The sequence below is a fragment of the Urocitellus parryii genome, chromosome 8, assembly GCF_045843805.1.
Source record: "Urocitellus parryii isolate mUroPar1 chromosome 8, mUroPar1.hap1, whole genome shotgun sequence".
NCBI lineage: Eukaryota > Metazoa > Chordata > Mammalia > Rodentia > Sciuridae > Urocitellus > Urocitellus parryii.
Window position 1 is genome coordinate 99,293,051 of NC_135538.1, and position 14,581 is coordinate 99,307,631.

The 14,581-nt window shown below is 36.3% G+C and overlaps 1 protein-coding gene across 2 annotated transcripts in view; it reads right to left on the reverse strand.

Moving 5' to 3' along the window:
• Efhc1 (EF-hand domain containing 1) overlaps window positions 1–14,581 on the reverse strand; it is a 52,621-nt gene that overhangs the window by 3,551 nt on the left and 34,489 nt on the right. Inside the window, exons 7-10 of one of the 2 annotated variants that reach the window (XM_026400897.2) lie at window positions 13,621–13,761; window positions 8,675–8,888; window positions 8,124–8,271; window positions 6,727–6,750 (exon numbers count right to left, since the gene is read on the reverse strand). In XM_026400897.2, coding sequence (XP_026256682.1) covers window positions 6,727–6,750; window positions 8,124–8,271; window positions 8,675–8,888; window positions 13,621–13,761 — 527 coding nt within the window. The remainder of the gene's footprint in view (window positions 1–6,726; window positions 6,751–8,123; window positions 8,272–8,674; window positions 8,889–13,620; window positions 13,762–14,581) is intronic. The other variant, XM_026400896.2, reaches the window with a different exon arrangement.

The following is a 14,581-nucleotide window of genomic DNA, read 5'->3' on the forward strand; positions in this document are numbered from 1 at the left end:
ATGTGTAACCGATGTGATACTGCAATCTGTATATGGGGTAAAAATGGGAGTTCATAACCCACTTGAATCTAATGTATGAAATATGATATGTCAAGAGCTTTGTAATGTTTTGAACAACCAATAAAAAAAATTTTTACTCCCTTAATTTAAAAAATGTGAACATGTTATTTTTACAGTATGGCAAAACAATAAAAATCATCATAAAAATCACCAGTAACTAAATGACCTATGGCATTATGTATTATAAAAGCAGACTATGTTTAACTAATGGATGTAATTCCAGTGATGTATACTAAATTATAAATGATTGTCAAGGAACTATTTTAGTGTCACAAACTATTCAAACCTCTTTCTGCACATAGTTTCAGGAATTAGAGCCATGGGGCATATTAAGTCAAAATGTGATCATCATCCACTCACTTTGGGAAAAATGACGAGTAACAAAGACAATACTTCTTCCTTCCCTGAAGAAGCCAGATGCCCATTTCCTTTCATACATCAGGGAAAATGCCCAGGCATAAGCAACCTTTGAGCAAGATGGAATATATGCAGAGATAGATGGCAAGGAGTGGTATTGTTTAAGGCAGACATAGTTAAATTTAGAGCCCCTAATTTATTATGAGGGCACAAGCCAGGGCCCATTCTATAAGGGAGCAGCAATTCGTAGGCCAAGTTGTTGCTCCCATGGGTCAAAATGGAAAATAAAGATATTGTGTCCACCTAAAACAAACAAACAAATAAATAAATAAATATATTTTTTAAATGGAACTCAGGAGCCTGATAGTTATGCTTAGCAGGAACTGCCTACTGAGAGGTGGCTGGAGAACCCAATACGTGGGATAAAAATTGTTCCAAGCCCTCCGATGCTCTACCTTTACTTTCCATAAAAGTGAATGTGTGTTCTATAGAGTGATCCCATGGGTAAGATGGTAAGATGAATGTTAATGATTTTTCAGTCTGCTCTTAGAATATTCTGCTACAAGCACCCTGGCAAGTCCTCTACTTAGCAGGAACTGAGTGGAACTAATGTATTTTCTTAAGTAAATAGTCTGAAATCCTATTCTCCCTTTCCTACAGTATTTCTTTTTGGTGGAAGGCAGTTCTAATAATGTGTCAGAGCTTTAAGTGGCCATTTCTATTGCAAAGACTCAGTGTAGACCTCCTGGCGTGACCTTAGCTCTTGATCTGTAACCCATACCTCCCCTTTGCCCCAGTAAAGGTAAACCCATCCCAGAACAGGCAATCACTGGCCCAGGGAGCTTCGGTTATGGCCAAGAGTTTTACTAAGTGAAAACATGCCTGATTTATTAGTGCTTTTCTCTGGAAAAGCAAAAAGATTGTAGTACAAAACTTGGGCTCTGGACTCAGAGCACCTGGTTCAAAATCTCAACTTGGCCATTTTAAGGCTGCAGAATCTTCATCCAGTTCCTTAACTGCTCTGCAACTCAGTGCTTTCATCTGTAATAGGTGGGGGAGGGGCGGCAGAAAGGAAACCATCTCACAAACACTCTTATCAGGATTAAATATAACATATAAATCACATACTGCCTGACACAGCAGTGACACAACAAATGGTAGTGCTTAACCGAGTTCCTTTTTTCTTTTCTTTTTTTTTTGGGGGGGGGGTACCAAGGATTGAATCCAGGGGCACCTAAGCACTGAACCATATCCTCAACCTATTTTATTTTTTATTTTGAGACATGGTCTCACTAAGTTGTTTCACTAAGTTGCTAAAACCGGATTTTCACTTTGTGAACCTCCTGCCTCAGCCTCCTGAGCTGCTGGAATTAGAGGTGTGAGTCACAGCACCTGGCTCTAGTTCTTTGGCCTTTTACCATTTGCCCTTTCCTTTCTTCTGGCCTGGAATATAGATGTAAAGTTAGAGATGGAACATGACTTTGTGGCCACAGAGTGAAAAGCATGATGACAAATGGTACTTGTGAAAGCTGAGAAAAGAGAGAGACATCAGTTCTCTGATGGCATTATAAACCACGCCAGCCTGAGTCTATTTACCTCCAGACATAATGTTCCATGAGAAGTATCAAATTCCACTGGGTTAAGCTGATGTAAGTTTGCTGTGTTGTTACTGTTGCAGTTACCATGTGCAGCAAATGTAACTTCTAACTGATAGAGAGCTTTAAATTAGGAAATGGTGTTAAGAAGGAAAAGAAGTCAGAGGCAAGAGATTGTAGAATAAAACAAAAGAACACAGTGTATTGGATGTGCTGCAAAATAGAAGAGGTCAAGGTTATCTCCAAGGTTTCAAATCAAGATATTGATTGCATTAAGAGGGGAATTAGCATTTACTGACTGCCTCATGTGTTCTCATCATTATGTTGGTGTTTTATGTGTCGTCACAATTCACTGCTATCTCAACTCCATGGGACAGATAGGCAGAGAGAAAGAACAGGGCCAAAAGCAGGTGGGCTGGAAAGATGAAAATGACAATGACTTTTTTGTTGTACAAAGTGTGAGGTGCCAATGATTCAGATGGACAAAATACCTAGAACCTACAGCAGGCAGAAATGTAGGAATTCCTTCTGGAGAATGGTTAGCATGGAGAGCAACTCACACACTGTGTGATGTTAAGGGAGTTTAAAGAAGGCAAACAAGAGGACCAAAAACTGGACCTGGAGAAATACCAGCCTACTAGAAGTAAGTAGGAAAAAGATACATAAAATAGGCTTTAAGAGAGGTTGGAATAATTAGCTTTCCAGAACTTAAAAAAGCGGGTGTCAAAAGTGGGTGGTTAACACACATAAGTCAAGAAGACCAAATATTGGAGTAGAGGATCAGGAAACTGGCACAGAGGCCAATCCAGCCTGCTGCCTGCATTTTTTTTAGGCATAAAGTTTTATTGGAACACAGGAACTCCTATTCATTTACAAATAGCTGCTTTCACACTGCAAGGGCAGAGTTAGGTAGTTTCAGAGATGGTATGGCCCACAAAACCTAAATCATCTCCCATTTGTGCCTTTACAAGTAGATATTTGCCTGCTCCTGCTCTAGATTCCAAGCTCCCCATTCTCTCATATATTTATTACAAGGTCAGACATATGGTATAAGTTCAAGAATATGTTGAATTAATGAGATGACACCATTATATCTGGAAAACAGAAATGACCTTCAAGAAAGCAATTAACGAGGAGCGCTTTGATTTTGGAAAAGTCAGAATGTGGGTTCAGACACAAATGGAAGAATTAAGTTTGGAGAAATAGGAGCTACTTACTCTGTCAAAAGAAGGTAAAGAAACAATGAGTAATAATATAGAAACATTCTAAAGGAAAGAGTGGAAATACTGGATCACTTTGATCTCATATTTGAAGCTAACTGCAAAGAAAATACAGAAGAGCTTGGGGCTTAAAGAAAATGGAAAAACAAATGAGAATATTTGGAAATTTCTCCTTGGGAAAAGTGTCAGGAGAGAAAAAGAAGAGAAAAAGAAAGGAGAGGAGGTCCTCTTGAAGTTGAAGGTCATAAATGACACAAAGATAGAACAAGAATAATCTCTCTGGACTTGTGTGTTACGCTAGTCAAACATGCAGGTTTTGCGTAGAGCATGGGTTTATGAGCATGGGCATTTGTTATCCTTAAATCTGAGTTAAAAAATTGCAATGAGAAATCAAGACCCCAAAAGAATTTCAGAACTTCAAAATGCAGTCCAATACTCAGCTACCATTCTAATTTTCTGGTTCAGAGAAACAAATAGCTGACTCTAAATTTTCTTCTCCTATAACTATCATGTGACATAAAAATTTTCACTCAGGCCTGACAAATACCTTTACATTACTCTAGTCAAATAAAGGATTTGTATTTCCTTACTGTGAGATTCATGATAAGATGGGAGAGGTATAAGCCAAAGATGAAACGGTTAGAAATCAAAGAAGGTATGATACTTGGATTCATATCTTGAAGAATTTCCTGTCACTTATCTCTGACCCATCAAAAGAGAGGAGAAGTGAGGATCAAAACAAGGTTAGCAATAGATTTCTTAACCAAGAACTTGAATTTTTCTTTATTTTTATTGACCCCCCAGTGGTATTTTTTTTTCTCAATACAAAATAAAAAATGTGATTTTTCTGAAAGGTAATTTGCTGAAGCAAGTAGCTTTCTATTGTCTGCTGGTATTTGCACAGACATAGGGAAATTACAGAACAAAGTTTTTTGAGAAGTACTTGAATTAAATATGACCATGGATGGGCCCTTAGTGGTATTTAGTCCCCACTAAGCCTCCCACTTTCCTAGACAGCTGCCCTGTTTCTTCAGGCCTGAGACAAATATTTTAACATCTCTGGAATTAGGATCCATTTTTCAGTTGATGGTATCTGTGAATTACAATTTGCATTTTTCTCTCTTTTTTATTAGGAGATTAAATAATGTTATGTCTTTTTCACTTTATTTTTATATTCATTTTTAACTTCATCTATATATTCAAGAAATAAAGCATTTCACAACTTCTCATTCTTCCTACTGACTACCTCACTGGCACAATCAGGAGGGGTCCCAAGCATATCTAAGCACTTACCAGCATCTGTACCCAGGTGCCTTGCCTTCCTGCCTACTGCCAAAGAACAGTGTTTCAAAGAATAATCCCAGGATCCCTGAAGGTTCCCAGGATGCTATTGGGGGTTAACAAGGCCAAAACTATCCTCATAATAATTCGGTCATTATTTATCATTTTACTCAGGTTTTCTCACAAGTGCACAATGGAGTTTTCCAAAGATTCACAAGGAATGATATCATAGAAGTCTAAATAAAAAAGCAGATAAAAACTCAGCTCACTTCTATTAGTAAAACCAGTAATTAAAGAGATTTGCAAAAGTATAAAACAATGCCATTTTTCTCACTGAAGGCTTTTGATTGAGAAAATGGAGGATTTTGTTTCCCCACAGAAATTATATTTTTTGTTAACATGAAATGAGTTTATTCTTCTTTTAAAAATTAATATTTAAATTTTTCAGATATAGTTTGCATGCTAAATATAAATAAAGATACACAACAATTCTTTAGGGTCCTCAATAATTTTTAAGATTTCAAAAGTGTCCTATGACCAAAATATTCAAGAATGATTGACCTAGATGCAGGGTTAGTGCTTCTACCTTCTTGTCTTGAATACTAACCCATCCTCTTTCACATACTCTAGCAATTCTCTTTCTCTCTCTCTCTCTCTCTCTCTCTACTACAGAATTTTCATATATAAAATTCTATTATTTCTTCTATTTTAAAGCAAAAACAAAACAAAACCTGTCTTGAATTTTCTTCCTCTGCCAGCTTCTCCACTCCTTCTCTGTTCACCTTTGCACCAAACCTTCTCAAAAGAGTTATCTGTACTTCTGGTAAAAAATTCCTCCTTTCATTCTCTCTTAAATCCACTCCCATTAAATTTTCTTATGCCTCTCTTTGCCCTAAAACTCCTCACTAAGTTCCCCAAATTCTGTGCAAAATGCCAAATCCTTATTTGACACATAAATCATTCCATCTTCCTTGATACACTGACAGTTCTGGATTTGCACAGTTCTAAGATGCATGAATCTCATTCACCACCATTTAGTAAAACAACATGGTTCAAATCCCAGTTACCACAGTTTATTAATCTTGAGTAATTGCATAAAGTAAAAACTTCTATGTCATTAGTGAACTAATTGTAACATAAATAGCAGATGCACATTATGATCAGTGACAATCACATCACTTGTCTCCAAGTCTATTGTCTCTTGGTTCCCGTGCATCTGTTTTTCAGTTCATTCACAGCCAAGTGCATAACTACTTTGCCTCCTCTTTCTTGGGGACACAGCAACATGATACTTTACAAAAATGGATCATCAAAAGAGGGAATTGTCCAAAAGTGAAATTCTGGTCAAACATAAATGGAGTTATGAAAGAAACAGTTGACTGTGGTAATGTGGATGCTACTTTCTTTCAAAGATGGTGGATATGTGGCCAGAGGAATTCCATGAAGGTGAAGCTATTGACACAGGTGAGGAAAGCAGTTGCAATGAAAAGGACGAGAATGCCTTGGAGGCCCATAAAAATACTGCTGTGAAAAGAACTCTCAGAGACAACTTACCCTCAGTAAAAAAATTCTAGAATATCTTTCATGACAGTTGAAGGTAAAAAATGATAAAAATGTTAGAAATTGACCAAACTTAAACAGGAGTGTGACAATGTGCCAAGTCACAGAAAACATGTCAGTCTGTATCACAAGTTACACAATGAGAACAAGGCAAGCACTGTTCAAACTACTTGATACTTTTTTTTCAAAAATAAAATACTTTACTTCTCAGTTCCCACTGTTTTAAACTACAATGTGCTGAGTAAAAACTAGTTTTACCATTTTTTTGTTTCCCTACATGAACATAATGATCAGAATTAATATGGTGACAAAAATTTTTAGCAGAATAATAGTAAGTTTTCCTATATTACTACAGTTGTTTTTCACAGTCACTCAATGGTGTTTCCAGTCCCACACAACTGAGAAAGGAGGACTGTCCATACTCTCTTTATGTGACTTTCAGGATGCCATACTCTCTTGGCTTTCTTTTTGCCTACTGGTGGTCCTTTCCAGTTTCTCCTGTTCTTAGCATCAGAGGACCTCAAAGCCTAGCTGCACTTTTTCTTTTTGGTACTGAGGATTGAGCCCATGCTTTACTACTGAACTACAGCCCCTTTTATTTTTTTACTTTGAGATAGGGTCTCACTAAGTTGCTTAGGGCCTCAAAAAATTGCAGGGGTTGGCCTTGAACTTGCAATCTTCCTCAGCCTCCCAAGTCACTGGGATTATACCACTGTGCTGGGCTATTCACTTATTTATCTATACTAACTCCCTTTGAAATTTCATTCAGTCTCATGGCCTAAAATATCATCTATATGACAACAACTGCCACATTGACTTCTTCAGCCTAGACCTCTCACCTGAACTCCTGACTTACATACCCAACAGTCTATATGACATCTCTACTTGGCTATTTCTTTTAAGTATTAAACCTAGTATATCCAAAACCAAAATTCCCACCTTTATTCCACTAAAAACCTTCTCTATCTATAGTCCACATTTTTCCATCTCAGTTGATGACAAGTCCTTCCTTCCTGATGTTCATGCCAAAAACCTTAGAGTATCCTTAACTATTCTCTTTTTCTCACAGCCCCTGTATAATCTGTCTGTAGTCACACTGGCTCTACCTTCAAAATATAATGAAATCACAGCACTTCTCCCACACCTCCACTCACCACCCTGGTCCATGCATCATCACGTCTTGCCAGGATTACTACTGTGATCCTCTTAGCTGGTCTCCTTCCTAATCTATTTTCAACAGAACAGCCAGGGTAATTCTTTTAAAACATATATCACATCTTGCTATTCCTCTACTCAGAAAATCCCACGGGGTTTTCATTTCATTCAGAGAAAGACCAAGATCTTTCCACAGACCTGTTAGGCCCTGCACAACCTGGCCCCTTGTTAGTTTTCTAATTCAATCTCTTCTTCTCCCTCACCTCCCTCCATGTTAGCTACTCCTATTAGTCTACTGCTGGCCAGTGCTACCTGAATACTCTAGGCTGGGTGTGTGCTACCCCTCAGAGACTTTGCACTCTTTATACAAGCTATTCTTCCAGATGTCCACCAGGTGAACTCCCCAAAGTGTTGCTCAAGGTCACTTTCTTAAGGTACAACCATCCACACTAAGTGATTACAACCCAGTTCCCCCATCCAGAAGCCCTTATCATGTGCATTTTGCCCTATTTTCCAATGGCATTTGTCACTTAGTATACTGTATAATTTACTTATTTGTGTTAATATCTATCTCTTGCTGCTTAGAAGGTCAATTCCATGATGTCAACAACTTCTTGTCTATTTTATTTATTGCTAAAGCTCAATGACCTGGTGATAGCATCTTAAATACAGGTATTCAATAATTATTTGCTAAATAAATGTAGCTGAAAAAGTTCCAAGTTACTAGTTATTATACTAAATTCAGGGAACTTTTTGTGTAGATCTAATAAACTCCAATATGATGAGGGAAATCTGAAAATCTAAAATATTATTACACATTCATTTTGACAAGAATTACTTCCTGGAAATTTTGCATATGCCAAGGCCAAAAAGGACCCTAGGCAGTCAAACATACTTTTCCAGTTCTGGTGCAGGAATTTCTTGCTTTCGGACATGGTTCTGAATTGATGAGAGTGCTTCTGGTGAATACTGGGCAGCATTGCTCTCCATGTATTTTAGAACATACTCATCTATATCAAGGATGATGAATCGGTGGCCAAACACTGGAAAGAGGTAGCAATACACTTAGTTTTATTGTTTCTCTCATGTGATCAGAGATAAAATACTATTAACACTCCAACGATATAACCCAGACTAATGAATTACCAATAGCTGTATAAATTAATATGCAGTACTTTTCTCAGCTTTTAGGAAGACCACTGTGAACACCTAACTAACATGGTTGCATTAATATAAAAAATTTAGTGCCAACAAATGCAACCAATTTAAAGTTTAATTGATAAGGAATGAGGTTAAGATATTATACCACTTATAAAACTCTACTAGATTTATCTCATCTGGAATAAAACCTAATTGCCTCTCACAAAATTTAAATTAATTAAATTACAACTAAGAAGAGCCCATTTACTCAGTCAGTGGGAAATTCTGAACTGTGTTTGGACCTACCATCAATGACAGCACCAATGAAGAAGTCACTAGGGCCATAGTAGATGGGGTTTTCTGCCTCAGAGAATGGTTTAATAACTCTAGTCTTCCCAAGGTACTTGCCCCCAATGATACCAGAATTTCTAACAGGAGGCTCAAAGATACTGATCATATCAGTGGCTAGAAAATAAGAGAAGATAAATCGGCGGTCTTTGTCTTCTGGGATAGGGGATTCCTAGAAGGGTGAAGAAAAGAAGATGTTATGAAGATTCCTAATCTAGCCAGTTTCCCCAAATTTAAATTCCTACAGAGCCAGGTATATAATAAAAATCAATAAATAAACATAAGTTCTGCTACATATTTTATGCATTACAAAGCACATATAAAAATATTGGGGACTATGAAATAAGTGCACTCATAAGTAAGATATAGATAGCCAGGCATGGTGACGTGCCTGTAATTCCAGTGGCATGGGAAGCTGAGGCAGGAGAATTACAAGTTAAAAGCTAGCCTCAGCAACTCAGCGAGACCTTGTCTCCAAAATATGAAAAAGGGCTGGGGATGTGTCTCAGTGGTTAAAGACTTGGGGTTCACTCCCGGGTACCAAAAAAAAAAAAAAAGAATTTAAAATAAACAGACAAAATAATATTTTCTTAACAAACATTACATATTGTATGGTCTTGTATACCCTTTGGAGGGCATGTACACTGTTTTGAAAATCATTGTTCAAATTCTGTTTTCACAACTTTTTAAAAATATGATATATTACTGGGCATGGTGGTGCACACCTGTAATTCCACCTACTCAGGAGGCTGAGACAGGAAGATCACAAATTTGAGGACAGCCTCAGCAACTTAGCAAGACCCTAAGCAACTTAATGAGACCCTGTCTCAAAATTAAAAAAAAAAAAGAAAAGAAATTGAAAATTTGAGTAGTTGAATGATTTGCTCCTCATTTGTGAATAATGTAATTACATATTTTTCAAAGGACCTAACATAGTACACTAAAATTCATATCAGACAACCACCATGTGTAGTACCTGATGTAAACAAACTTTGTTGAGCAAATTGGATTCTTCTGTATTTTGGGTCTTCAGAGTTTCTTTGACAGGCAGGACATGCACCAGAACCAATTTTTCTCTTGTAATGGCATAAAGTTTTTCTTTTGTGCTCAAATGAATGTTTTTACACTTCCCCAAGTTCCTGGGCCAGCACTCTATTCTGAGCCCCAGGCAGTTTACCAGCAGATTTTTACTTAAACAACCATCACCTGCCTAGCTTTTTTTCACTTTATTGTCTCACAACATGTCCAGTGTCCTTGTCCGAACTCCTTATATTAACTCAATTATACTGAATCTATTGATATTTGTCTCTAGTCATTTTTAACTTAATTTCCCTCTTTTCTTCTGAAGTCCCCACCTCACTCCTACACCTTTTCCCCTGATTGTCCAGCATGCTTTCTTTTTTTAGAACTTTTGTGAGGAGCCTAATAAATACAGTTCTCTATTTTAGCAAATAAGTCAAGAAAAAACATTTGAAAATTACCTTGACCAGAAAGAATATCACTTCTTTTTCCCTGACCATTCAAACATACCCAGTATTTCATTGCTAATAATTCTGATGGCTTTCTTTTAAATGTTTTTTTTAATCATGAACTACAACACAGAGAAAACTACAAAAACAAAGAAAAACCCATAATATACAGCTCAAAGAATTTCACAAAGTGAACAACCATGTAATCACCACCCATGTCAAGAAATAGAACACTGACAGAACCTAGAAAGTGCTCTCTATATGCTACCTTTCCCCACCAAAAAAGCCACTATCTTGAGTTTTATGGTTTTCTTTATTATCATCACAAACAGGCATCCCAAAATAGTTTTGTTTTGACTGCTTTTAAATCTTTATATAGATGAAATTATATGACATGTATGTATTAATTTGTGTCTGTAACCTTACATTTTAAATTATGTTTGGCCAGGCATGGCGGCCCATGCTTGTAATCCCAGCAGTTCAGGAAGCTGAGACCGGAGGATCACAAGCCCAACTTCAGCAATTCATTGAGACCTTAAGCAAGTTGGTGAGACCCTGTCTTAAATGACAAAAAGGGCTCGGGATGTAGCTCAGTGATTAAGTGTCCCTGGGTTAAATCCCCAGTACTCCCTCAAAATTATGTTCGTATGATTTATACATGCTAATATTTTAGGCTACAGTTCACTAATTTTCACTGAATAGAATTCAAATCATTGTACAAATTAGCCATAATTTATTTATCTATTCTCTAATAGGTAGATACTTAGGTCTATTATGGATATTATGGCTATTACTTTTGGCTATTATGAATTATACTGTTATGAACATTTTTATCTTTTGGTGTATAAATAGAATACTATCATTTTGGCACAATATGGTATTCTGGACTATGTTAAATTGTTTTACTAAGTGGAAGTATCACTGAGAGTATGAGAGTTCCTATGGCTCCATATTCTCACCAACATACTAATCATTCTGATGGTTGAGGAGAAGTTGTTCATTGAGGTAGTAATTTGCACTTCCCAGATTACTGAGGAGGCTGAGCACCTTCTCATACGTTTAAAGGCTTTTTTGATATTCTCTTTTATGAAATGCCTGTTAAGAAATGAATTGAGCTGGGCACAGTGGTGCACACCTGTAATCCCAGAGGCTTGGGAGGCTGAGGCAGGAGGAGCACCAGTTCAAAGCCAGCCTCAGTAACTTAGTGAGACCCCAAGCATCTTAGCAAGACCCTGTTTCAAAATAAAATATAAAAAGGCCTGGGATGTGGCTCAGTGGTTAAGCACCCCTGGGTTCAATCCCACATACAAAAAAAAAGAGGGGGTGGGGGGAGAAAGAAGGAAGGAATGAAGGGAGGGAGGAAGGAAGGAAAGGGAAGGAAGGAGAAGAAAGGGAGGGAGGAAAGGAAGAGAGGAAGGAAGGGATGAGTTGAGATTGTCCTTCACATATTTTGGATATGAGTTCTTAGGATTTCTGTAGCACACATTTTCTCTCATTCTGAGCTTGCCTCTTTTACTCTCTCAATGGTGGTTTTTGTTTCTGTTTTTTGGTGTGTTTTTGGTTGTTTTGTTGAGGAACAGAAATTCTACAACTTAATGTAGTTAAATTTACCCATTTTTAAAACAAGTACTGCTTTTTGGTTCCTACTAAATAAATCTTCTCTATTACAAATTAAGATTATACTATCATTAAGAAGTTTTATTGTTTCACCTTTCATATTTAAATTTTCAATCTATTCAGGATTACTTTTTATTTTTGGTGTGAAGTAGAGTTCAAATATTTTTATTTTTTCCCATGTGGATATACCTGTTCTGATATAATTTATTAAAAATGACCTATTTCCTAACCTCTCTGTAGTGCCATATTTGCCATGTATCTTACACATGTAGCTCTGTTTTGGGGCTGACTATCCTAGTCCATTGGTATAATTATCTATACTTGCACCAAAAGTATACTGATTTCATTACTATAGCTGTATAATACATTGAGATGTTTTGTTGAGAAAATCCACTGATCTGATTCCCTTCCTACAGTGAAATTTGTAACCAATTTCCTGAAATTTCTAACCAATGAATATAAATGCCCCTTCATTTACTTAGGTCTTCTTTAATTTTCTTTATATTGTTTTGGGTATTATATACCTTTTGTTTGATTTATTTCTAGGAATTTAATATTTTTGGTGCTATGGTAAATGGTATTTTTAACTTTTTTTGTTTATTGACATTTGTATTGACTTTACTAACATAGAATGTAGATTCTTTTTATTTTCTACATATAAAACCACTAATTTTGGATAATGAAATTTTATTTCTTCCTCTTCAATCCTTATGCATTTCTCTGTACTTTTCTATCTTATTGCCATAGCAAGAAATTCCAGAACAATGTTGAACATAGGTGTGAAGCAGTCTTGCCTTGTTCCTAACGTCAGGAAGTATACTGCTCACATTTCCTCACTATGTATACTGTTTACAGTAGATTTTTGGCAGATAGCCTTTAAAAGATTAAAAAAATAATGTTTTATTCTCTATTAAAGGATTTGTTTTTAAATCATAAGAGACTAATTTTATCAAATGCTTTTCAGAATCTATCTTTTCTCTTTTATTCTACCAATATGACAATTTTTCAAAACTAAAATAGACTTTTTTGGTTTCGTTTTCAATTTTTGCTGAAATTCTCTATCTTATTGTTTACCTCCTTAAACATGGTTTTAAAAATGTTTGAGTTTAGCTGAGCATTGGTGGCTCACATCTGAAAGCCCAAGTGGCCTGGGAGGCTGAGGCAGGAGGATTACAATTTCGAAGCCAGACTCAATAAGTGAGCAAGGTGCTAAGAAATTTAGGGAGACCCTGTTTCAAGAACTAAAAAGGGCTGTGGATGTGTATCAATAGTTAAATGCTCCTGGTTCAATCCTTCATACCAAAAAAAAAAAAAGTGTGAAGTTTAATTTTGAATTTATGTCTATTTTCAATCTCCATGCTCTTAACCAAAATCACATAACCTCTAAAAGGCAGTGCTATTAATATGGTATGACTCAATTTATTACATTTAATGAATATAAAATATATCAAGCTAGATATCACAGCTAATAATAAAATTTAGTAAGACATTACTAAATCACATTACCTGGAAAGACACATAAATACATAAATTATTTGAATACAGCACAAAATTTCATAAATGCTTACCAAAGAGGCAACAAGGTCTGTTGAAATTTGAAGAATAAAAGAGAGATTAATTATCTAAAAAAGGTTCATGGGGGAGAAAGGACTTCAGGACTTCAGCTAGGTCTTGGTTCAGGGGTACTATACTCAATATTATTCAACCTTCTTAAAGACTAGGATCTAGATTCAGTACTTGTTTTAGTAAAAACAGACAGGCAAATCAGACAAGAGTACACAATTCTAAGAACAGAAGGTACATAAAAATTTGACTCACCAGTGCAGCCAAATAACGAAGCACCTTGTTGTCATTCATCAGCATTTTAATAACATCTTTTCTTGGAGCTTTTGGAATAAGAGCAAAGCAATTCTGAGCAGAATCTTCAATTAATCCATAACCATTGTAAGGAGGTAATTCCTAGAAATACACAGGAACCAAGAAATAAAGCAGATGCTATTTGTGTTAAAATTATATTAAAGCCAAGCGTGGTGGCTCATGCCTATAATCTCAGCAACTTGGGAACCTGAGGCAAGAGCATCAAAAGTTCAAAGCCAGCCTTAGAAACTTAGTGAAACACTGTCTCAAAATAAAATTTAAAAAACCCAAACACTAAAAGGAGCTAGAGATGTGGCTCAGTGGTTAAACTGAGTTCAAACCCTAGTACCCACCCACAAAAAAAAATTACATCAAAGTTTAAAAAATCCTCTGGGGAAAAAAAATCCTCTGGAAAACACTTATTCAAAACCAATTGCTCTATATACAAATTCAATCAGAAAAAAAAATAAAATTCCATTCTTCCTTTTTTATGATGTTTACTGATCACAGAAATGACTAATGATGCTACAATGTAACTGCTAGGGCTAGAAACTATGAGTGATGCCCCCTGATTACTTACTACCAAAGCAGGACCTAATCCTACCCTGCCAGTGAAAATGACCTTATGGTCACCCTAAGATGGTGAGGCCCATGGGTCTCTCTGGTCTCTTTGTTTTAGGAAGCTGGCCTCAGGGTGGCAGATCTGAAAACACTTTTCTCAGATTCTCCGAAGTGTGCATGCATTTCTGTGTAAGTTGTAGGTGGCAAAAGGGTGGTCAGGACTTTATTCATACATTTTTTTTCTATTTACCTCTATATGTTTAATATTCTTATTTCTTTATTTTTGCCACACAGGAGAGGATGGCAGGTATTCTTTTTGAGAACTCAGACCCTTTGTCTACATAGAAGAGCTTAAAGCATC